A 24,928-nucleotide genomic window follows, 5' to 3' on the forward strand; every position below is an offset into this window, starting at 1 on the left:
TGGTCTGGATGAGAGTCGACTTCCTCTGGACTTCCAGAACCAGGAGATCCTGACTGATGCTACAGAGTCCACCTCAGTGGACGTTCTGCTGACAAACCTCATCAGGGGGAAACTGCTTCCCTCTGCTCGCCTCTGGATAACCACACGACCTGCAGCAGCCAATCAGATCCCTCCTGAGTGTGTTGGCATTGTGACAGAGGTCAGAGGGTTCACTGACCCACAGAAGGAGGATTACTTCAGGAAGAGATTCAGAGATGAGGAGCAGGCCAGGAGGATCATCTCCCACATGAAGACATCAAGAAGCCTCCACATCATGTGCCACATCCCAGTCTTCTGCTGGATCACTGCTACGGTTCTGGAGGACGTGTTTGAGACCAGAGAGGGAGGAGAGCTGCCCAGCACCCTGACTGAGATGTACATCCACTTCCTGGTGGTTCAGACCAAAGTGAAGAAGGTCAAGTATGATGGAGGAGCTGAAACAGATCCACACTGGAGTCCAGAGAGCAGGAAGATGATTAAGTCTCTGGGAAAACTGGCTTTTGATCAGCTGCAGAAAGGAAACCTGATCTTCTATGATTCAGACCTGACAGAGTGTGGCATCGATATCAGAGCAGCCTCAGTGTACTCAGGAGTGTTCACACAGATCTTTAAAGAGGAGAGAGGAGGACTGATCCAGGACAAGGTGTTCTGCTTTGTCCATCTGAGTATTCAAGAGTTTCTGGCTGCTCTTCATGTTCATCTGACCTTCATCACCTCTGGTGTCAACCTGATGGAAGAAACACAAACATCTATGTGGTCTTCATTTTTTAAACCTAAATTAAAGTCTCTTCACCAGACAGCTGTTGATCAGGCCTTACAGAGTCCAAATGGACACCTGGACTTGTTCCTCCGGTTCCTCCTGGGACTTTCACTGCAGACCAATCAGAGACTCCTACAAGGTCTGCTGACACAGACAGGAAGTAGATCACAGACCAATCAGGAAACAGTTCAGTACATCAAGAAGAAGATCAGTGAGAATGTGTCTGCAGAGAAAAGCATCAATCTGTTCCACTGTCTGAATGAACTGAATGATTGTTCTCTAGTGGAGGAGATCCAACAGTCTCTGAGTTCAGGAAGTCTTTCCACAGATGAACTGTCTCCTGCTCAGTGGTCAGCTCTGATCTTCATCTTAGTGTCATCAGCAGAAGATCTGGATGTGTTTGACCTGAAGAAATACTCTGCTTCAGAGGAGGTTCTTCTGAGGCTGCTGCCAGTGGTTAAAGCCTCCAACAAAGCTCTGTAAGGACACAGATTGTTGCTGCTTTTATTTCTGATAGTGAGAAATCTGCTAATGAGGTAAATATTGATTCATGTTTCTCAGTTTATTTATAATGAACCAGTTCACAACAGAAGGCAACATAAAGATGTGTGAAATCAGACAGATCCATCAATCTTTCCAAGGAGAACATTGGTGACTGTAAAGAAATCAACAATATTTCTGATAAATTGTTTAATAGCAGATTTTTCTCCCTGTCTCCTCAGACTGAGTGGCTGTAACCTCTCAGAGAGAAGCTGTGAAGCTCTGTCCTCAGTTCTCAGCTCCCAGTCCTCCAGTCTCAGAGAACTGGACCTGAGGAACAACAACCTGCAGGATTTAGGAGTGAAGCTTCTCTCTGCTGGACTGGAGAGTCCAAACTGCAGACTGGAAACTCTCAGGTACAAAGTTCTCCATCCTGTTGTAATCAGATTTCAGTCCATTAATATGAAAAGTTCAGTGCAGTGCAAAATTATGTTGCAAAAATGTAGTAAATGTTCAGTTGTGTACTATTTAAATGGATTATTAAAGATAGGCAACATTGGAGATGCCAGATAATGATGCAAGTGTGATGTAGAGTCCAGTTTATAGTTCAACAGTCTGATGGCAGCAGTGACAAGAATGTAACAATGCTGGAGAAAAAAACAGTTTTTCTAGAGTGTGCGGAATAATGTTCTTCCATGTTTATGGTGCAAAAAGGCATCAATATGAAAAGTTCAGTGCAGTGTAAAATAATATGGTGCGAAGATGAAGTAAACGTTCAGTTGTGTACTATTTAAATGGGTAATAAAAAGTTGCTAGTGCAAATTAATGATGCAAATGTGATGGAGAGTCCAGTTTATTGTTCAACAGTTCAACAGTCAGATGGCAGCAGGGAAAAAAGCTTTTGCAGAACCTGGTGGACCTGCAGCAGATGCTGGTTAACCTCTTCCCAGAGGGCAGCAGGGAGAACAGTCCATGGTGGGGGTGTGAGGGATCTCTGATGATGTTACGGGCTCAGGACACGCAGTGCTGGGATGAAATGTCCTTAATGGAGGGAAGAGGAACCCTGATGATCCTCTCTACTGTCCTCACCACTCTCCTTACGTTCTTCCAGTCGGAGGCGCTGCAGCCTCCACACCACACAGAGAGACAGCTGGTCACAGTGCTCTCTATGTAATGATTTATGAGGAGATGAACACCCAGTATTCAGCCAGACACTGAGTTAATGCTTCACAGAGTTTATTGCAGGGATGATGAAGGTGGGTCAGGCAGGCAGACAGAAAACAAATTGACAGGAACTGGGTGAACTCAAAAACAGGAGAACAGATTAGGGTAAGGTAGTAATGCGGACAGGCAGAATACAAAAATGCTGGAGAGCTCTTACCCGAGGACTGGTGAACGACGAGTGAGAAACGAGACATGGGGATGTGAGACGAGACATTCTGGCAAAGTACAGAGAGCTGAGGCAGGTATAAATAGGCGGGCTCACAGGTGAGCATGGAGAAACTGATTAACCAGAACCAGGTGGAAGTGATCAAGGAGGGAAGAGCCTAAAAAGCTGACAGGACAAGTGGACAGGAACAGAAGCTACACTTGGCTGATAAGAACCAAAACAACCCTGAAGAACAAACCTAAGACAAACATGATGGAGATGTTAGTTCAGTGATAGATTTATTAACTTTTGTCTGACCTTTATTCCCTATGAATACAAACCAGACACGGTATAGGACACACCGTATAGGAGTGATTCTCAAAGGTTTTATTTTGTGACCACTTTGAAGAATTAAATACATTCAGGACGCCAATCCCAACAGAATGTGTTAGAATTAGGGTTGTCAGTTTTAGCACGTTATTAACACGTTAACTTTATTATACCATAACGCAGAGAATTTTATTTTTTGTCACCGTTAATCACGTGTCAAAACACGTACACTGTTCCCTAATGTTTTGTAATTATGTAATTACCCGCTGCGCTCTCTGGACTGTGTTTGTTTTACCCTCGGCGCTTTCCGTAGTTTCAAGGTTGCTAGAGACTGTAGCAAAACAGACCCGCTCACTGTTGCCAAGACTGCTTATTTCATGATACTTTGGGCTTCTTTTTTCTAAAGTCACTTGTAAATTTAATGAGTCGGGGGTTGTGCGTTTTTTGGGCATGTTTCTGAAAGTGAAATCGCTTATTCAGGCTCTAAAATAAGTGACGAAACAGGGGTTATTAAGAGACCTGCTTGCACGAAATATCCCTCCGCCATAGGAGCCGAGGGAGTAAACGCAAAGAGAGCAACTCTGCCCGTATTTTCTGCAGTTTACTGCTGCAATAACGTGTGATAACTGCTGAAAGTAGATTAGGCGGTGCAGAGATTGGTTCTGAAGATAACATTGCAGAAACCCAACCCATAAACCATACTTTAATGCTTATTAATTAGTTGTCTCTGTATTTAACAAACTAAGGCTGAACCACGGTGCCAAACGAAGTACCTGGAGTTACTAAACAGTTGCTAAACAGTCTCTTTCAAGGGTATTAAGCTCCTGCACAGTTACAAGCAAAGTGTAAGACTGGAATGACCTGGAAATTTAAAACCTTTTTCCAGGCTTAAACTGTATGAATATGGATATAAACAGCAAGCAAAAATATTCAAAGAAGTTATTGTTGTTGATGTGATACCTCAGAATTAGATGTGTGAGAGAGAGTGCATTTTTTTTACAAAAAACAAAACTTATGACTTTATTGAAATGTACCTTTTTTATTAATTTTTTTTGTATGTGCATAATACCATGTCTATCTTTGTTGAAAAGGCATAAAAATATATCAGAATGAAAACAGGTATTTATTTACACATTAGTTTATACATTGTGTAAAAATCAGAGCGTCATGACAGGTGATTTAGCCATTATAGGCCAGAGTTTAACATACTATATACCCCAGAAGATGGCATCGAGTCATTTACCCCGTTTACACTACCCCTTTTTAACCGTGCCGAGACCAGTCAGAGCTCAGTTACCGAGATAACTATCGAGTGTAAATGGAACACAAACTGAACTGAACCGAGCTAGACACAACCAGACCGCGCTAAATGCAGACCGGTTCCATGTGTGGGCTCGGCCCGGTTTTTCTCTGGCCCAGTTCTCTAATAACAAAGAGCGCATGAGCAGACCACGTCATCTCCGTGCGATCAGCTGACATTTCAAACATTGATAAAAATACTAGCTTCCCTACTGTGACACGGTTTCCAGTGATGATTCTGCTTAGCAGCGTGATGAACCTCAGCGTCTGTCGTTGTTTCCTGCGTCTGTAAATCCTTATTAGACGTTCGTTTCTCTTATCCACTTCCCAAAAGCCGACTCTGTCAAGTAAATTCACCAAAAGTTGCTGTCTTCGCCTGACTCTCTGCAAACAACAACGTTTCACCAAGCATAACTACCTGAATGTTACGGGCGCCGCCATTTTTATTTGCTTGATTCCCTCCTTCAAACCGAGAGAGCAGTAGTACCACAGATCGCCACTAGGAGGTGAGGAAACCAAGGAACCGAGATAGCGTGATGTGTAAACGGTCGTCAGAACCAAGCTTGGCTTGGTTAACTGATCCAAGCTCGGACCGAGCTCAGCATGGATCGGTTTAACAAGGGTAGTGGAAATGGGGTTTATGGCACTAGGATGTTTTTATTCCAATACTGAAAAGTGGCCAGGTATCAGGTATCGGGGCAAAAAAATGGCATCGGCGCAACATTAATATTAATAATAATAATAATAATAATATGTTTACATAACCGATGTTTATGTAAATGAACATCTGACCAAGGAAAATGCGGAAATAGCCAAACAAGCGAGATTTCTTAAAAAACTGAAGAAAATACAACAAACGTGGACTGTAAACGGCAAGATATTCATCAAGTTAAATGGGGCTCCGGAAGTGGCTAAAGTTGTTCAAGTAAGGAGTATGGAGGAGTTGAGAAAGTTTGAATGAGGAATGTCTTGGGAGCTACCGTAAGGTAACGCAAAGACTACACCTACATAACAAGCATAAAAGAAGATTTGGCGGAGGCCAGTATGTCACACCTTCATAATTTACAGGACATTACGGAGTTAGGCCTACACCAATTTCAATACACAGAGCATACCCAACTAGATATGGAACAGGATATAGATCCCGACAACAACTTCTACACTCACATCAACAGTGACTGTCGTTACTACACCGACAAACAATACAATCAAATAAAGCAGGACGGGAAATTATCAGTACTACACATTAACAGCAGAAGCCTGTATAGAAGCTTTGTAAACATAAAGGACTATGTGTGTCAAGTTGTACATCCCTTTGATGTCATAGCAATAACAGAAACGTGGATAAACAACGAAAGGGGGGCGGATTTTGGGATGGAAGGATATGAGTTTGTGCATCTGAATCGAAACAATAAGACTGGTGGAGGTGTGGGATTTTTTGTGAAAAATGAGTTGAATGCTAAGATTGTTGACAAAATGACGGTATGTGTGGATGACTTACTGGAATGCGTCACAATTGAAATTGGTTTAGAAAAAATGAAGAATGCTGTTATCAGTTTTGTTTACAGAGCACCGGGAGGAAATGTTGAATTATTTACTGAATGGTTTGGGCACTTCTTTAATAAGACACAGACGCTTTTATTCATCTGTGGAGATTTCAATATTAATCTCATGAATACAGGACATAGAAAGACGGAACAGTTTATAAATACAGTCTACAGCATGGGTCTATATCCAACCATTACCAGACCAACAAGATTAACTTGTCACAGTGCCAAGTTGATTGACAACATATTTACAAACTACATGGAAAATAGCATAGAAAGTGGTATATTAATTACAGACATATCTGACCATTTACCAATTTTTACATTATTTAATTGCAATTATAGAAGAAAGAAGCTTGCAATTAATGGGTTTAGATATAAAAGAATTAAAACAGAGGGAGCCATGATGGCTTTAAAACAAGATTTATTACATCAAAACTGGGAGCTTGTGTACATCGAAGAAAATGTAAATGCAGCCTATGAGAAATTTATGGATATGTTTAATATGGCGTACAATAAGCACTGCCCAGTAAAGAAATTTAAAGAAAGCATTAAACAGATAAATAGTACATGGGTGACAGAGGGGTTGAGGAGGGCGTGTATGAAGAAGAACTCATTGTGTAGACATTTTCTTAAAAAAAGGACAGTGGAAGCAGAAGTAAAATACAAGTGGTACAAAAATAAATTAACTAATATATTGAGGTCTTGTAAGAGGGAATACTACAATAAATTGCTGGAAGGAAATAAAAATAATATTAAAGGTATATGGACTATCTTAAGCAGCATTGTGAGAAAGGAGTCAAAGGGAATAAAATTACCGGAATATTTCACTGAAAAGGACAAAATTATAAAGGATATGACTGACGTTGCAAATGGTTTTAATAGGTTCTTTGTCAATGTTGGACCTGAGCTTGCGTCAAAAATATCAGAGACAAATACATCTGTCTGCGAAGACATGGGGGAAAGGAACCCATACACAATCTTTCTGGGTGCAGTGACTGAGACTGATGTTAGAGAAATAATACAAAACTGCAAAAATAAAACCTCTGCTGACTGGATGGAAATAGATATGAAGACTGTTAAGATTGTTATGGAAGAAATTATTAAACCACTAACCTACATTTGTAACCTGTCCTTTCAAACAGGTACATTTCCAGACAAAATGAAAATAGCCAAAGTTATTCCACTGTTCAAAACCGGAAACAGACACCATTTTACAAACTATAGGCCAGTTTCTTTACTCCCTCAATTTTCCAAAATAATTGAAAAACTATTTACCACTAAACTAGATATCTTTATGGAAAAACATAACATATACACTGACAATCAATATGGTTTCAGGTCAAACAGATCAACATCCCAGGCACTACTACAACTCATGGAGGAAATCACAGATTGCTTTGACAATAAAAAAGTGGCAGTTGGGGTTTTTATTGATTTAAAAAAGGCTTTTGATATCATTGACCACAACATATTGCTGACCAAACTAGAAAGGTATGGGATAAGGGGAGTTGGGTTAGATTGGATAAGAAGCTACTTAGGAAATAGACAGCAATTTGTTCAAATAGGGGAACATAAATCAGAGCTCTTGGAAATTACATGTGGAGTACCACAGGGTTCAGTGCTGGGCCCCAAATTATTTATCATTTATATAAATGACATCTGTAAAGTTTCAAGGGCACTGTCATTGATTTTATTTGCAGATGACACAAATGTATTTTGTTCGGGCGAAAGTTTACCGCAGATCTTGGAGCTAATTACAACAGAAATGAATAAATTTAAAATTTGGTTTGATAAAAATAAATTATCTCTTAATTTGGACAAAACAAAGTTTATTATATTTGGAAGAAAGAATTCTGAGATTAATGGAAACATCTTAATTGATAATAAAGAAATCAAAAAAGTGAATGAAATAAAGTTTCTTGGTGTGATTTTAGACCACAAGATCTGCTGGAAACCACATGTAAGCTATGTGAAAAATAAGCTTGCCAAATGCTGTGCTATTCTTAGTAAGGCGAGTTATATATTGAACCCAAAATCTCTAAAAATGCTTTATTTTTCATTGTTCTTGCCATATTTGATTTACTGTGTTGAAGTTTGGGGCAACATCTATAAGAGCACATTACAATCCATATTTACACTACAAAAAAGAGCAATAAGAATAATATGCAAAGTAGGATTTAGAGAGCACACCAATCGATTATTTTTAAAGCTATATACATTAAAATTCACAGATCTGGTAAAATTTAAGACAGGGCAAGTAATGTATAAAGTGAAAAACAAACTCGTGGCTAAAAATATAAATGAATTGTTTCAAGAACGAGATGAAAACTATAACTTTAGAGGAGATGCAGTATTCAGAACGAAGATGGTACGAACAACGATGAAAAGAATGACTATATCAAGTAGTGGAGTGAAGTTATGGAATAGTTTAAAGCCGTGTTTAAAGCAGAGTGTGAACATAAATTTGTTTAAGAGAAGGTACAAAAAATTACTTTTGGATAAATATGTAGACGAGGAAAGATAAAAAACAGGTAGATTAATATGGAAGAGTGAATGTAATTAGTTAAATGAGCAACTTAGGTCACTTGAATCATTAGGGATGGGAAACTTAAAAGTTTATACTTCGTCCCATTCCTTTTTGAACAATTTATTATGGTTTATGTATTCATTGTGTTGTGTTGTATTTACACATCTTATATTGTTTTGTTGTTTGAATAAACTGAACTGAACTAACATGGACAAGGCATTTTACCTACGTAGGGTGAAATGGTTCAATTAAATCATGAAAATATTTTTTTTTTTTTTTTGCATGCAAGTTTTTTTGTCATGTTGTTTTGTGAAGATTCTGTTTTTTGACTAATAATAATAATAATAATAATAATGCATCAAACTTATATCGTTCTTTTTGGACACACAAAGTCACTTTGAAAAACAATTTTTAAAAACACAGAAATATACGAAAATTATTCTACAGAAATGCAAGTTTAAATATGTGGGATTTGTAGTTCTGTAATGAGTCTGAGTTCTTGATGGTTTGGGGCAGCAGCAAAATTCTGGTCCCCAAAAGCCGTTGATCTGATGATTACTCAGAATCCATTTAAAATTGAAATATATTATACTAAATAAACAATATTTCTGATGAATTGTTTAATAGCAGATTTTTCTCCCTGTCTCCCCAGACTGAGTGGCTGTAACCTCTCAGAGAGAAGCTGTGAAGCTCTGTCCTCAGTTCCCAGCTCCCAGTCCTCCAGTCTCAGAGAACTGGACCTGAGTAACAACAACCTGCAGGATTCAGGAGTGAAGCTTCTCTCTGCTGGACTGGAGAGTCCAAACTGCAGACTGGAAACTCTCAGGTACAAAGTTCTCCATCCTGTAGAAACCAGATTTCTGACCATTAACTGTTAAAACATGATGGAGATGTTAGTTCACTGATAGATTTGTTAACTTTTGTCTGCTAAAAAGTTTATGTAAATATAAGTTTATTGACATTATTCATCATTCAAAAAACTGTAATTTTGACACTGTACAATATTTACAGTTTCTGTCCTGAAATATTTACACACATATTTAACAATCTATACAGCAACATATATTATATCTCTAATGTACATAACACTACTGTATATTGTACTGTATATATTTTTGATTATCTGGCATTTTGATATGAGTGCACTGGTTGGAGCTGGCTTTATTCTCGTTGTACATGTATGGGACATGATGTACAATGACAATAATAAACATTCTGATTCTGAAATAATAATCTACAAACAACTATACGTTACCTCAATGCAGAGAAGCTGAAAACAACCACCTGGGTCCCCACCAGTAATGAGACCCACTGGTTACCCAGCCATTTAACACTACCCATTAATTATTTATGTATGTTTAAATAAAATAATTAAGATTTACAATCACAAAGGTAACAGAAAAATGTAACATAATGCATCATCAACTTCTGCTCCCCTTTCCATTTACTAAAATGGACTATTTTGTCTGAGCACATAAAGATCCCAGAATGCAGTGTGCTGATTGAGCAGCAGGAGAGATCAGAACAGAGAAAGATGAAGCAGAGCTATCAAAGCAGAGCTGGAAGCTGAAAAAGTGAGAGATGTTCTACTAAAATGGTCTGAAGCCCTGGATGTTTTCTAAACAGCCCTGGATCTCATGAAGAAAGACATTTAGATGTTTGTTAAAAAGATGGATTAAACCCAAAAATTACATTTGGATTAAGTAAATTAAAAACAATCAGATTAGTTTTTATTGTATTCCATATAGTCACTACCTGCTCCACCATAACCTGACAATGAGTCAAAAGAAAAAGACAGAAAAGATTATTTGTGCACAGGCAACACCACGACTGCTCAACTACTCCCACAACCAGGACCCAGTGTTTATGAAGGTGAAGTTGTTTGTTTGGGCTTGACTTTCTTTGTGAGAGAAATAATTTAATTATCTCTCAGTTTCCCACAATAAAGCGGAATATTAGTGGTAGATAGTTTGTCCTTTCCATGTCCCAGTTTCCTGGTCATCACGTCCGCCAGAGTTGATTCAGCACATCCCAAACACACGCAGGCCAGAGCCCAGAGTGACAGGAAAACTAGTGATGAGACAACAAGAGAATGAGAGGCAGTAAGTGGGGAAAATATGGGAAAAAGTTTATCAAAGAGTAGAAGAGAACGCACTGAAAGACTGGATCTGACCTCAGATGGGAGATTTCTCAAAGACATTCTGCTGATTCTGCAAGTGTGAAATATGTGTTCACCATACGCTGCTAATGCAACTGATCCAAACCACTGCTTTATTCTTTATCTCAGCTTCAATTCTTGACTCCAATTAGATAAAAAAATATTAAAGCGATCTAGACACCAGAACAATGGTTCTACTGGGACAACCAGTTTATCTTTGGTATTTTAGGTCCAGTTTGAATTTCCCCTAAAGTTAGAACCTTCTGCAGAGTTTGTGTCAGTTTGCAGAGTTTCCAACCCAGTGAAGCTCTAGGTAGGATTCATCCGTTTAAATGTGTCAGATGTTACTTTTTATAACCTACAGAACAAAATACAGTTTGATTTATATTTATTGCTTATTAAAACAACATCTTGTGTTGAATCGTGTGTCTGCAGCTTGTCAGGCTGTCTGGTCTCAGAGGAAGGCTGTGCTTCTCTGAAATCAGCTCTGAGCTCCAACCCCTCCCATCTGAAAGAGTTGGACCTGAGCTACAATCATCCAGGAGACTCAGGAGTGAAGCTGCTGTCGGCTGGACTGAAGGATCCACGCTGGAGACTGGAAAATCTCAGGTATGGAGGAATAACGGTATAGAGGAACTTTTTGGCAAAGTTTGAACTGATATTACAGATCATAGATCAAACCTCTTCAATTAAATCCCATCTATCCCTTTCCTACTCCTCTTATCACGTGCAGTTAGAATAATTGCAGTTTATTTAAATAAATCTAATGGTTAATTAGGAATAATTTAATGCAGCGTCCCACAGTGGGAAGATTCAAGATGATGATGCAAATCCTGGCAGGCTCAGCATGATGCTCTCGTAGTGGATATTAATAATTATCAATTAAGTAAGCACACCACTAATTTTTAATCAAGAGAAAAGATGCATCTTTGTCTTTGTATGTTATTTAATTCAAAGGTGAGAAACGTCTGAATGTTTCTGTCCCTTAATGTCTCCTAAATGCTGACAACTCAGGGTCCAGACCAGGAAGCAGAGTCGTAGTTTAACACTTCTCTCTGCAGCTTCTGTACTGTTACCCACCCATTACCCTATTGAGACAGTGTCTTTCCCACGGCCAAAACTGAACAGATCAAAGGCGGATTTAAAAGGAGCAAATCATAAAAATCTAATAAACATCAGAATGACTCAACTTGAACCAAAAAATAAAACAATTAAATGTGGTCTATTGAATATAAGGTCTAAAATTCTAGCTTCATCTAAACCTTCTAACAGTATGTTAGACCCAATCCCAACCAAATTGTTTAAGGAGGTATTCCCTTTGATCAGTGGCACTATCTTAGACATGATTAATCTATCCTTAGTAAATGGATATGTACCACAGGCTTTTAAAGCAGCTGTTATTAAACCTTTACTTAAGAAACCATCTCTTGATCAAGATGAGTTAGTAAATTACAGACCTATATCTAATCTTCTTGTCTTATCTAAAATTCTTGAGAAAGTAGTTGCTAATCAACTTTGTGAACATTTACAAAGTAATGACCTACTTGAGGAGTTTCGGTCAGGCTTCAGAGCTCATCATAGAACTAAAACAGCTCTGGTGAAGGTCACTAATGATAATCTCATGGCCTCAGATAATGGACTTGTGTCTATACTTGTCCTGTTAGATCTCAGTGCTGCATTTGATACAGTTGATCACAATATTCTCCTACAAAGACTTGAGCATACTGTAGGGATTAAGAGGAAAGCATTAGGCTGGTTTAAATCTTATCTGTCGGACAGATTCCAGTTTGTTCATGTTAATAATAAATCTTCCTCAAACTCTGGGGTCACTTGTGGAGTAACACAGGGTTCAGTCCTTGGACCAATTCTATTTACTAAATATATGCTTCCGATTGACAAAATTATCAGACAGCATAGGATTAATTTCCACTGTTATGCTGATGACATTCAGTTGTATTTGTCCATAAATCCTGATGAATCCAATCAGTTACTTCGACTGCAGTTATATCTTGATGACATCAAAAGCTGGATGACTTTAAATTTCCTGCATCTAAATTCTGACAAGACAGAAGTTGTAATCTTTGGACCAGAGTCCTCAAAAAATAAAGTTCTTAATCAATCACTTAATCTGGATGACATTAACTTGGCCTCTGGTAATAAAGTAAAAACTCTTGGTGTTATTTTTGACCAAGACGTCATTTAAATCCCATATTAAACAGGTTTCCAGAGTTTCCTTTTTTCACCTCAGGAATATTGCCAAAAATAGAAACATTCTGTCCAGGGGTGATGCTGAAAAACTAGTCCATGCATTTGTTACTTCAAGGCTGGACTATTGTAATTCTTTACTATCAGGAAGTCCACACAATGCAGTTCAAAGCTTTCAGCTGATCCAAAATGCTGCAGCAAGAGTTCTGATGAAAATCAACAAGCGGGATCATATTTCTCCAATTTTAGCTTCCCTTCATTGGCTTCCTGTTAAATCAAGAATAGAATTTAAAATCCTTCTTCTAACGTATAAAGCCCTTAATAATCAAACTCCATCATATATCAGAGCTCTGATTACCCTGTATGTTCCTAACAGAGCACTTCGCTCTCAGACTGCAGGTCTGCTGGTGGTTCCTAGAGTCTCTAAAAGTAGAATGGGAGGCAGATCCTTTAGCTATCAGGCTCCTCTCCTGTGGAACCAACTCCCAGTTTTGGTCCGTGAGGCAGACACCCCGTCTACTTTTAAGACTAATCTTAAAACTTTCCTTTTTCACAAAGCTTATAGTTAGAGTGGCTCATGTTACCCTGAGCTACCTCTATAGTTATGCTGCTATAGGCTTAGGCTTCTGGAGGACATCAGGGTCTATTTCTCTCTCTCTGCTGAGTTCTCCTACTGCTCTCCAATCTGCATTGCTTGTCGTCATTTCAGCTTTTAACTTTTTGTTCTGTCATTTTTGTCTTCATAGAAGGTACACCTGGTCTGGCGTTCTGTTAGCTGTGACATCATCCAGGGGAGGCACATCATCCACTATTACCATCTAACATAGAAAGTACTCCTGGGTCTATGTGAGCTTCTGTGCTTTCTGTGTCTCTGCTCTGTCTTCTCTAAGCCCCAGTGGGTCGAGGCAGATGAGCGTTCACACTGAGCCTGGTTCTGGTTCTGCTGGAGGTTCTCCTCCCTGTTAAAGGGGAGTTTTCCTCTCCACTGTCGCTTCATGCATGCTCAGTATGAGGGATTGCTGCAAAGCCATCAACAATGCAGACGACTGTCCACTGTGGCTCTACGCTCTTTCAGGAGGAGTGAATGCTGCTTGGAGAGACTTGATGCAACCTGCTGGGTTTCCTTAGAGAGGAAACTTTCTGACCAACCTGGAGGATCTGATGGAGTCTGACTTTGGAAAGTGCCATGAGATGACATGTTTCATGAATTGCCGCTATATAAATAAAATTTGATTGAATTAAATTAACGCAGTCAGGAAACAGAGTCAAGAGAAAAAGAAAACATTAAACTTTTACACATTCTGGGTTAACAAAGAAAGCGGGAGTACAGCCACTGGTACGATCCAGTTCCTATCTAACTCAACTCCTCTCTGCGTCCTTGGATGTGGAAACACAGTAAATCTGTAAGCATGAGAGCTTCTTTATCACGGGAAAGTTATGCAGGTGCATCCAGACCAGATATGTTGGAAAGATTTAAAAATACAAAGATCAATAATCATAATCTGTAAATTAAACTATCTGCAATAGACGAGTGATGTTCTGAAGGCAGGACTGTGGTGCAGTTTCCAGGCTCACCACCAGGGGGCGTTTTGAGTCATGTTAGAAGAGATGTAAAATGGTGTTTCTGGAAGCAGTGAGGATCTTTACAAACTGAGTTTTAGAAGCAGTCTATGTTGTATTTCCTGACAGCGTGTGTCCTTAAGACTGCTGAGTTTTGTTTATTGTCCAATCAGAATAAGTAGGTTTATTGTTCTGGATATTTTCTATGTCACAAGCTTTGGGTCGTGACCGAAAGAACGAGATCCCGGATACAAGCGGCTGAAATGAGTTTTCTCCGTAGTGTGTCTGGGCTCTCCCTTAGAGATAGGGTGAGGAGCTCAGTCATCCGGGGAGGACTCGGAGTAGAGCCGCTGCTCCTCCACGTCGAGAGGAGCCAGTTGAGGTGGCTCGGGCATCTGGTCAGGATGCCTCCTGGACGCCTCCCTGGTGAGGTGTTCCGGGCACGTCCCACCGGGAGGAGGCCCAGGGGAAGACCCAGGACACGCTGGAGGGACTATGTCTCCCGGCTGGCCTGGGAACGCCTTGGGATTCCTCCTGAGGAGCTGGCCCAAGTGGCTGGGGAGAGGGACGTCTGGGCCTCCCTACTGAAGCTGCTACCCCCATGACCCGACCCCGGATAAGCGGAAGAAGACGGACGGACGGACGGATCTTTTCTATCAGCTCATTATAGCTGACAGCAGATATGGCTAACTGAGCTAACTTTTTCCCTTCAGTTGGTGATTCTGATCATGTTTAGTTGCCTTGTTTGCTTGATCTCCACATTATCAGTGATTGAAGCACAAGACTGGAAGAACATAAAACAGTTTTTATTTGTTCTCAGATCTAGTTTGGGCTCCAAATAAAGGCCTGTTAGGTTTACTAGACAGCATGTGGCTGTAATGATTTGTGTGATCTACTAATATGAGGTTGTGATTACATCAGCTTGTAATTTGTGTTTTCATTAGTTTATTATAGTTTGTACAACCACACACATACAGAGACCTAAATCTGCTTATTAAAGAAAGCAGAAAGCATCACTTTGCCTGGTCATTGGATCTGGGGTCATCCAGGCATTTAACCAGAGCCCACCCTGTGATCACCACCATAGTGAGCTGGACATTAATTTTAGAAATCATCATTACAAGTGGAGTAGAGGATCCAGCTTCTGGCAGTGTAAAAATGAACTAAGAAACTTGATGTTAGAACCGACACTGAGGTGGAAATGATGGTGATGGTAAGAGGACTTCCAGCCTGCAGGACTCTGAGCTCCAAAGACAAGTAAGTAAGTAAGTAAGTAAAATTTATTTATATAGCACTTTTCTCAGATAAAAATCACAAAGTGCTTCACAGTAAAATACAAATACAAAAAACAGTATACAGCAATACTAAACAGCATTTTAAAACAAAAAACATACAAACGAAACCATAAAACCCACACGTCTAATTAAAAGCCTGCTTGAATAGCAGCGTCTTTAGTTGCTTTTTAAAAGAAGCAACAGAATTCATGCAGCGTAAAGAGAGAGGCAAAACATTCCACAGCCTCGGAGCCACTGCCTGGAATGAGCGATCCCCTCTAGTTTTAAAATAAGTGCGTGGGACCACTAACAATAATTGGCCCAGTGACCTCAGACTATGGGTCGGAGTATGGAGCTGTATCAGCTCAGAAATGTAGGGAGGAGCTAGACCATGCAGGGCTTTAAAAGTAAGGACAATAATTTTGAACTGGATTCTATACTGGACCGGTAACCAGTGCAAAGCTGCTAATACTGGGGTAATATGATCTCTTTTGTTTATGTGAGTTAAAAGCCTTGCAGCAGAGTTCTGGACAACCTGAAGACGGTTTAGCTCCTTCTTGCTCAAGCATGTAAAAAGACTGTTGCAATAGTCCAACCGTGAGGAGATAAAAGCATGAATAATCATTTCCAACTCACCCTTTGAAACCAATGGTCTTAATTTGGAGATATTTCTTAGTTGGAAATAACAGTTTCTAACTAGTTGTTTGGAATGGTTCTCCAAGGACATTGCTGTATCGAACACAACACCTAAGCTCCTGAGGCTCGGCTGAACAGACGAGCCTAAGTCGGCAATATATTGCTTTATCTGAGGGATTTTACATTCAGGTGCGATAATTAGTGTTTCTGTTTTCTCTGAATTTAGAAGCAAGAAGTTGTCACTTAACCACTGTTTAATACTAGCCAGACAGTTAGTTAAGGAAGACAATTTATGAAATTCAGTGTCCTTAAATGAGCAATAAAGTTGAATATCATCAGCATACAGATGGTAGGATATGTCATTGAATTTACTGATTATCTGACCTAGTGGAAGTATGTATAAAAGGAACAAGATGGGTCCCAAGACAGAACCCTGAGGTACCCCACACGACAACTGCGTTGTTTCCGACATGATTTGGTTTACGTAAACACTAAAACTTCTACCAGAAAGGTAAGATGAAAACCATTTTAAAACTGAACCTGACATCCCAACCGAATCATGGAGTCTATTTATCATTATTGTATGGTCAACAGTGTCAAAAGCTGATGAAAGGTCCAGGAGAACCAGAACTGTATATTTCTTAGAGTCAGCTGACATCAGAACGTCACTCGAGACTTTCAGCAATGCAGTTTCTGTGGAATGTTTTTTACGGAAACCGGACTGATAGTTGTCAAACAGCCCATGGTTCTCTAGGAAAGTAGTGAGTTGTTCAGCTACAACCTTTTCTAAAATTTTTGAAATAAATGGAAGTTTGGATATTGGCCTGAAGCTCTTAGGTTGTAATGGGTCCAAACTGGGCTTTTTCAGTACAGGTTTAACAACAGCATGTTTAAAAAAGGTAGGAACGACACCAGTTAAAAGTGAGGTATTTAGCATATCCACAATACAGGGGCCAATAGAATCAAATACTTGCATAAATAGCACAGTTGGGAGGACATCCATAGGACAGGATGAAGGTTTTAGTTTATGTAGAAGAGAGGTAATGTCCTGTAAAGTCACCGGTTTAAAGTGTGACCAAGAATGAACTGACGACAAATCACATGCAGAGTTCTGAGTAAGTGAAGGAGAGATGTTTGCCCTAACATCTCTGGTCTTACTTACAAAGAAGTGAAGGAATTCATTACAGTCTGATTTTGAGGACACTAATGGTTCGGGGGCAGGAGGAGAGACTATTGCATTTATAGTCTCAAACAAGATTTTAAGGTTTTGCTTCTTAGAGGATATAAGCTGAGAAAAGAAATGAGTTCTCGCATTTCTTAGCATCTCATTTAGGGTAGCTATTTGTTCCCTCAGTTGCAGCCTATGAACCTCAAGTTTAGAGGACTTCCACAAACGTTCAACTTTTCTACAGTTTCTCCTAAAACACTGTACAGTTTCATCAACCCAAGGACATGGTTTTTTACGGGAAACAATGTTTGATTTCACTGGTGCCACTTTATCTAAAATGGTTAGGCAGTGGTTATTAAAAGACTGAATAAGAGCATCTGCATCACTGCATCCCATCAGGGAGCATGCATCAAACAAAGCAGAGAACTTCTCCCCAGCATCATGAGTAATGATGCGCCTCTGTGTCCTAATTCCCAGGGGCGGAGGATCAAGAAGAAAGTTAATGTCAAATAACACACAACAGTGATCGCTCACATGAACATCTTCAACACGAGTATTCACTACATCAAGACCAAGTGAAAAAACAAGATCTAAAGTGTGACCCTTTATGTGTGTGGGTCCAGAAACATGCTGAATAAAATTAAAAGAGTCTGTGATAGACAGGAGATCCGCAGCTGTGTTACTTGTTGTGTCATCAATATGCAAGTTGAAGTCCCCAATAATTAAGACCTTCTCCAGTTTGATGATGGATGATAAAAAGTCTGTAAAGTCAGTGAGGAAGACGCCAGCCGGGCCAGGAGGACGATAAATTAAGACACAGTAAAATGTATAAAAAGCACCAATTTTAAGTAACTGGGACTCAAAAGAGGGAAAACTATCAGAGTTTATAGCTCTGCATATGAACATGTTTCGATGCACAGCAGCAAGCCCTCCACCGCGGCGCGCTAAGCGGGGCGTCCCAGTAACAGAGCAGCCGATGGGACAGAGCTCATTCAAATGGACAAACTCATTTTCCCTTTGCCACGTTTCGGTTAAGAACATAAAATCCAAGTTTTCGCTGGTAAAAAGCTCGTTAAGAATAAATGATTTGTTAGAGATGGAACGAGCGTTGAGTAAGGCAAACCGGAGCGATGACGGGAGGCCAGCATCCACAACCGCTGACGGAACTGACCGTAAACAGGTAGCTCGGTCACGTGATCTCCACCTTGGTCGTGCAGTCAATCGCTGGCTACACAGCACAGCAAACATTGGCGGTGGAAAGTCCGCGCTTCCACCTGAATGCCGCCAGGACAGACGACGCGCTCCTCCAAGAGACAGTGACGCCCCGGTACACCGCAGCTGGGGAGCGTCCCCTCCCGCATCCTGTAAGGAAACCAGCCGCAACCACCGGCTTTGCCGTCCACACTGAGGCCAGAGCGCATCCCTCCAAGAGGATCGTCGTATCTTGACCTGGACGCCAGCTCTACAGCCCCTTTTCTTCAGTCTCTTTTTCCGGTATCCAGTACATCTGGACGTAAACAGAAGCCGGTACTCGGGTGAGGAGGGAGGACACACGAGCGGGGGTGGAAAAGTTTGTTTGTAGCTTTCCCAGCTATCAAAGAGTCCTTCCATAGACTCTCTGATATCCAACAACAGGCGCCGGTCGTATGTCCGAGCAGCAGAGACATAATTGTTAGACGTTAGGGCTGATATGGTAAAAAAATATACTAATAAAAACACTAAAAAGTGAGACAGGTCTAACGCAGCAACGGCCAAGCCAAACACAGGCGCCATCTTGATGTCGCGTGACATCAAGAATAACATTAGAAAGACGTAAAACGCTGCTCAGCGCTAATTAAATGGGTTCCAGTGCTTTAAATTCACTAAAACTAGTATAACATTCATCATTAAAAAGTCTACAAATAATTTTTAACATGCCATTCTGATAAAATGTAAATAAAATAGATCCTTAACTCCTTATACATCGTTATATCTTGAAAGCTACCTGCCTCATTTCCTTCCTACTTGTTGGTTGAATAAAAATATCTTTAAATGCAGATCAGCCTGAGTTATGAATCATTTTGGTCGTAACTTTATTCCGTTTTTTATTTTATTACATTTGTGGAGCTAAATGTGAAGCTGCTGAGATTTGGTTCCCTTCTTTCCCTTTGACTCCAGACTAGATGATCCAGGTACGGAGCTGAAAGCAGCAGCTCAGAGTTCATGTGTGATTATGGAGAAAATGTCATCATTCATGGTGACTTTTCCTCCAAGATGGCAGGAGGTTGTTGTGATGAGAGGTGAAAACGTGTTAAATGTGTTTAAAGAGGCACAGATAGATAAAATGTGTAAAAGATCAAATAAAACTGTAACTAGTTTTCTGAATAAGTGGAAATGTTTCAGTGACAGGAAGGAAGAAACAGGAGGAGGATGTTCAACATTTAGAAAAGATCATCTAACATGCAGAGAAATAAGTAGAGGAACTGATCTAGAATATGTAGTAATAGAGAGAATAATAGATGAGGTTAATTAATTATAGTTAACTATTATAATCCTTGTAAAAAGTTAGATCTGAATCAGTTCATGCAGATTAAAGGTGGAGATAATCAGTAATATGTGGTGACTTTAATGCACATGGAATATTATGGGTAAAAACAGAACACATGGAAATGGAGAAATAGTAGAATAACATTTAGGGGATAATAATTTATCCTGTTGATGATGGAAGATGGACCAGAACAGATGTTCATCTAGGAAATGGATCAGTCCTTGATTTAACACTAGTGTCCAATATTTCAGCTGGTTGTGAAATGGGATTTATTAGACGACTCGTCTGCAGGCAGAGATCATTACCCAGTTTTCTGTAATATTCTCCTCACTAAGAACGGCTGACAGGGAAAATTAAAGGGCCGAGGGTGTTTAATGGTGCTCAATAGGAACTTTGAATAGATTTGTGAAAGAGAAGTTCACCAGTTAGATTCACATGATGAAACCCATTTTAAATTAAATTTTATTGAGTTTTTTTTCATTTTCTAAACAACAAAAAGAGAAAAAGAATAACAACCAGATCATTAACCAGTCTTGGGTCAGAGCTGTGTTGTCTCAAAGTCTCAGATCCTCCATCTAACAATGATCCAATTATTAATTACTACCTTTAGTTTTATTGCATCAGTAACATTACTGAAGGTTCCCAACGCCTACTGAACACATTCATTTAAAGTCTGGTCATGTTGGTTCTTCTCTCCATTTGGTACCTGGCCCAAACTCTCAGCACCACCAGTTGTAGGATGGAGGTTCTGCCTTCAACCAATCAGTTGTTCTGCATTTCAAGGCTGCCGTGAGCAGCAGATTGAAGAGGTAGAACTTTGTTGGTCCCTCTGACCGTCTGAGGAGAGACCCAACAATGCAGAACTGGATTCTGGTGATATGTTGGCTTTAAAAGCTGCTTTGAAGCCTCAGATCCATCCATTCAGAACTCATCCAGCTTGGATCAGGACCATGTAGCCTAGATCAGTGGTTTTCAATAGGTGAGGCGTGCCTCCCCTGGGGGGCGCCAAAGAGTCGCAGGAGAGGCACGAAGAAATATAAGAGAGCGCTGCCGCTCAACTCTCTGAAACCGGTCATCAGCATCTGAACGGGCTGCATGATGAGTTCTGAGAGTATTTTGGAGAGGAGCCTCTGGAAAACCACTTAAAGCACTCAGGGGTTCACGCTGCGTCTTTATGCTGATCCAGCTGCTGATGTTTCCCTCTTTTCAGCTCCATGAACTTCTAGCCTGTTACAGTTTATAACCATCATCACCTTTCACAGCCACAGGTTTCTCATCTCAGTCTCTGCTCTGACCAGACAAATCTCCTCTATTGCTCTCCTCAGGGCGCTCTGGTGCGTAATTACCAAGCTGAAGGCTCAGTTTGAAGTTGTTCTCTGAGCGTTTTGTTTGTGGTCAGAGCGGACGGAATAATGACTTTCTGCTTCGCTTTTAGCCCACTAATAGTCTTTATTGGGAATCCTACAGAAAATATAGCACTTTTTATGCATCACAACCCCAGAGTTGATGAGTAAAGGTGCAGCTTTTCAAGCTCTGCGTCTCTCTGGTTCCTAAGTGACGGTAGAAAAAAATGCTTTTTTTTAGTAACGTCTGGTATCAGCATAATTTATACTAATGATATCAGTTTGAGGTGGTGAGGTGGGCAGATTTTACCCTCATTGGTGCTCTGCACATGAGGAATAAACAATGGGAAAATGCATAAATAAATAGTGTAAAGGGCTCCTTTAGAGGGAAGAGGAGGAATAATGGGTCTGAGCTGAAGCCCCTGATGTTACAAGTTCCTTAAAATGACCCTTAAAAGTCCACACCTAAATTACATTTAACGTAATTATGCTCACCTGAATTAAAGACCAAGGCAGCATTCCATTGAAGCACCGCTGGTTCTGTGTCGTTAAAAACAAAATAGCATGAAACACAGCTACTGACTCTCCTATTGACTTTAATTGGGACATTTTGGTACAAGTGGAAGGACATTAAACGTAGTGATTCACGTTTTGAAGGCTGGCCGCTGATAAAAGCACCTGGGTCTGAGGGAAGGGAGGAGAGAGGAGCAGTAAGAGCGTTGAGGCACAGAAACACAGCGCATGTAGTTAAAATAATGCAGAATTAATAAAAACCAAACTTATAAAGCAGGTGGCCTAGTATTGGAGTCAGAGCCGTGACTGTGGGAGCTGAGTTTTTTCCACAGGAGAGGAGGACTAAACGGAGCAGAGCGTTTCTGTTAGGATTATTATTCATCTGGCACAAGGGACCTTTTTAGTTTATTATTTGCTCTTTGAGTGAAGCGACCACTGAGTTTGGTCTCCATATTCACAAGCATGGAAACAGGCCTGCAACGTAGGGTTAGCTTGGTGTTTGCTGGCTTTAGCTTTAATTAATAAGCATTTAAGCAAATATTATTGAACTGTGATTTTAGATTGACACCCTGAGTGTTTTTATTTTAGTGTTTTATGCAGAGAAGCACTTGTTACTTGTCTTTATTTTTTTAAAGGTCCTAAAGTAGATTTATTTTATTCACCTTTTTTATCTTCCTAAATAAAAGGGAGAACATTAACACTTTATACCAGGGGTGTCCAAACTTTTTTAGTGAGGGCCAAATCCAGAAAACTAAACAAAGGGCCACACTAGAGGTGCCATATTGCCACATGAATACTGTGTGTATTTCTAAGTCAGCTATAATGTGAAGAACATTGCCGTCAGTGGGAGCAGTGATGCTGTCCTTTGATTGAAGGATGGCTGACATGTCAGCAGAAAGTTTGGTGATTGAGACACGAAGGACTTCACAGAGATGCTGTCAGTCATTCTGCTTCTCAGTCTGCTTTTGTTCTGATTTAACAGAGAAAATCTTTGTTCACATCTGGATGTTGAGCCCAACAGGCTCAATATTGTTTCTGCGTGGCGTCTCATCAGAGGAAACTTGGCATTATCCAAACTCTGAAAGAATTCAGGGAGGGAGAGAAGCTGATGTTGACTCTGCAGAGAATCATCACATTGCATTTCAATCAGTTCTAACTGCAGACTCTCTTCCACTTCTTCTGCATCCACCAGGAAGGAGGTGGAGAACAGCTGGATTTGTTTTTCAATGACAGAAAAGTCTTGGAGACGCTGGTTGAATTCTGTCACCAGAGATGAAATCACAGACACATATTTCTCCTTTTTAGCAGAAAGGTCGGCCTTTGGAAAAGCAGACGTGATTTCAGACAGAGCAGGGAAGTGTGCAGCATTAAAGCCTCGTAGTTGTGTCTCAAAGAGGCGGAGCTTTACCCAGAAGGCTTTCAGGTGTGCATACAGGTGTGGCACCAGCTGTTCTTTGTCTTGTAGCTTCTTGTTCAGTGTATTCAGACGATGCGTAAGATCAACTAAAGATGCCAGGTCTGCCAGCCACAGAGGGTCACTTAGTTCATGAAGAGGTCGGCCCTTCTCTGTTAAAACCTGCTCCATTTCTGATCTCAGCCAATCAGAGCGCTGCAGCACAGAGCACGTGGATTTCCCACAGCGACACTAAATCCACTGCAGGTTGTAATGTTTCATCATCATCATCATCATCATCATCATCATCATCAGAGCCCAGGTGTCTGTCTGCTCTCAGCTCTTCTTTCTTTCTCTGGATTTTTACAACAAGTGGACGTGTCCAAATGTTGGACTGGTCCTTTCTCAGTGGAGGACAATGTGTGTCTGAGAGACATGTAATGTCCATGTTTGCTGCTGAAAGAGACTGATGGTCTGACCCCCCTCCTCCTTTCAGGTTGGAGCCTGCTGGAGTCCGATGGTTGACACCAGGTCTGAGGAAGTGTAAGTGTGTTTTTCATTTGATTCATGACAACAAAGCAGCTCACATTCAACCATCTTCAAACTGTCCATCACTCATTCAGGAGTCATCATCAAAGTGTCAATAAATGATCAATAACTGCAGCTGGATTGTCTTTGTTCTCTCCATCAGATTCCTGTCAACTCACAATCGACACAAACACAGTGAACAGAAAACTCAAACTGTCTGAAGACAACAGGAAGGTGACATGGATGGAGGAGCTTCAGTCATATCCTGATCATCCAGACAGATTTGATCTTCCTCAGCTGCTGTGTAGAACTGGTCTGACTGGTCGCTGTTACTGGGAGGTCGAGTGGAGAGGAGGAGTTTTTATATCAGTGAGTTACAGAAGAATCAGGAGGAAAGGAGACAGTGATGACTCTCGGTTTGGATGGAATGATCATTCCTGGAGTCTGAGATGCTCTGATCGTCATGGTTACTCTGTCTGGCACAATAACAGAGAAACATCTATCTCCTCCTCCTCCGTCTCCCACAGAGTAGCAGTGTATGTGGACTGTCCTGCTGGTATTCTGTCCTTCTACAGAGTCTCCTCTGACTCACTGATCCACCTCCACACCTTCAACACCACATTCACTGAACCTCTGCTTCCTGGATTTAGGTTCTGGTCTAGTCCTGGTTCCTCAGTGTTTCTGTGCTGATTGAGTCTAAAGAGTCTCCTCCTGTCAGAGAAAGCCTCTCCCTGTTGAACAGATAGTTCAGTCTGTTCATGTCTGTCTCTTTCACTCAGAAACACGTTTTCACATTCATGGATTCAATCTGTTTCTTTGTGAAACTCTTCTAAATGATTCCTTGGAAACTTCTTCCTCTTCCAGTCCTTTAAAGATGGAAGCTGGGATTATTCCACATGTTGTTTTTCTGCCTGTTTCCAGTCAAAGCTTCACTCTGAATATCAGCATGTTGACTTTCACTCTTGGTTTTTTACTTTCATTCATCAGTCAGATTTCATTGAAATGTTGGCCAGTTTTTCTCAATCTCTGGACATTATCTGTTTCTGTCGGCTCCTATTTTTCTAAACACTTTTTAAATTCACATGTTAAATCTTCCTTTTGTATATTTGCTGCAGTTCTACTTCATGTGTTTTAAAGAGTAATAAACAATTTTTTTTCTTCTGTGTTCGATTCATTTGCTGCTTATTCTCTTCTGTTCCTCTGATCAATTTTCAATATTTCATTAAAACTCGTTTCAATAAAACAGATTTTTTTCTACCAACACTGACT

At 40.4% G+C, this 24,928-nt stretch overlaps 1 protein-coding gene across 1 annotated transcript; it reads left to right on the plus strand.

The window, feature by feature from the left end:
* Positions 1-277: 277 nt before the first annotated feature.
* On the plus strand, positions 278-24,389 carry LOC118560409 (NLR family CARD domain-containing protein 3-like; the record flags this gene model as incomplete). The annotated part of the gene is made up of 5 exons (XM_036131392.1): positions 278-1,240; positions 9,023-9,180; positions 10,948-11,121; positions 23,628-23,674; positions 23,823-24,389. Coding segments are annotated over 5 exons (1,869 nt in total), but the record flags the coding sequence as incomplete, so codon positions are not given.
* Positions 24,390-24,928: the final 539 nt, after the last annotated feature.

This window comes from Fundulus heteroclitus, unplaced genomic scaffold (assembly GCF_011125445.2).
Source record: "Fundulus heteroclitus isolate FHET01 unplaced genomic scaffold, MU-UCD_Fhet_4.1 scaffold_43, whole genome shotgun sequence".
In the NCBI taxonomy this organism is placed as follows: Eukaryota; Metazoa; Chordata; class Actinopteri; order Cyprinodontiformes; family Fundulidae; genus Fundulus; species Fundulus heteroclitus.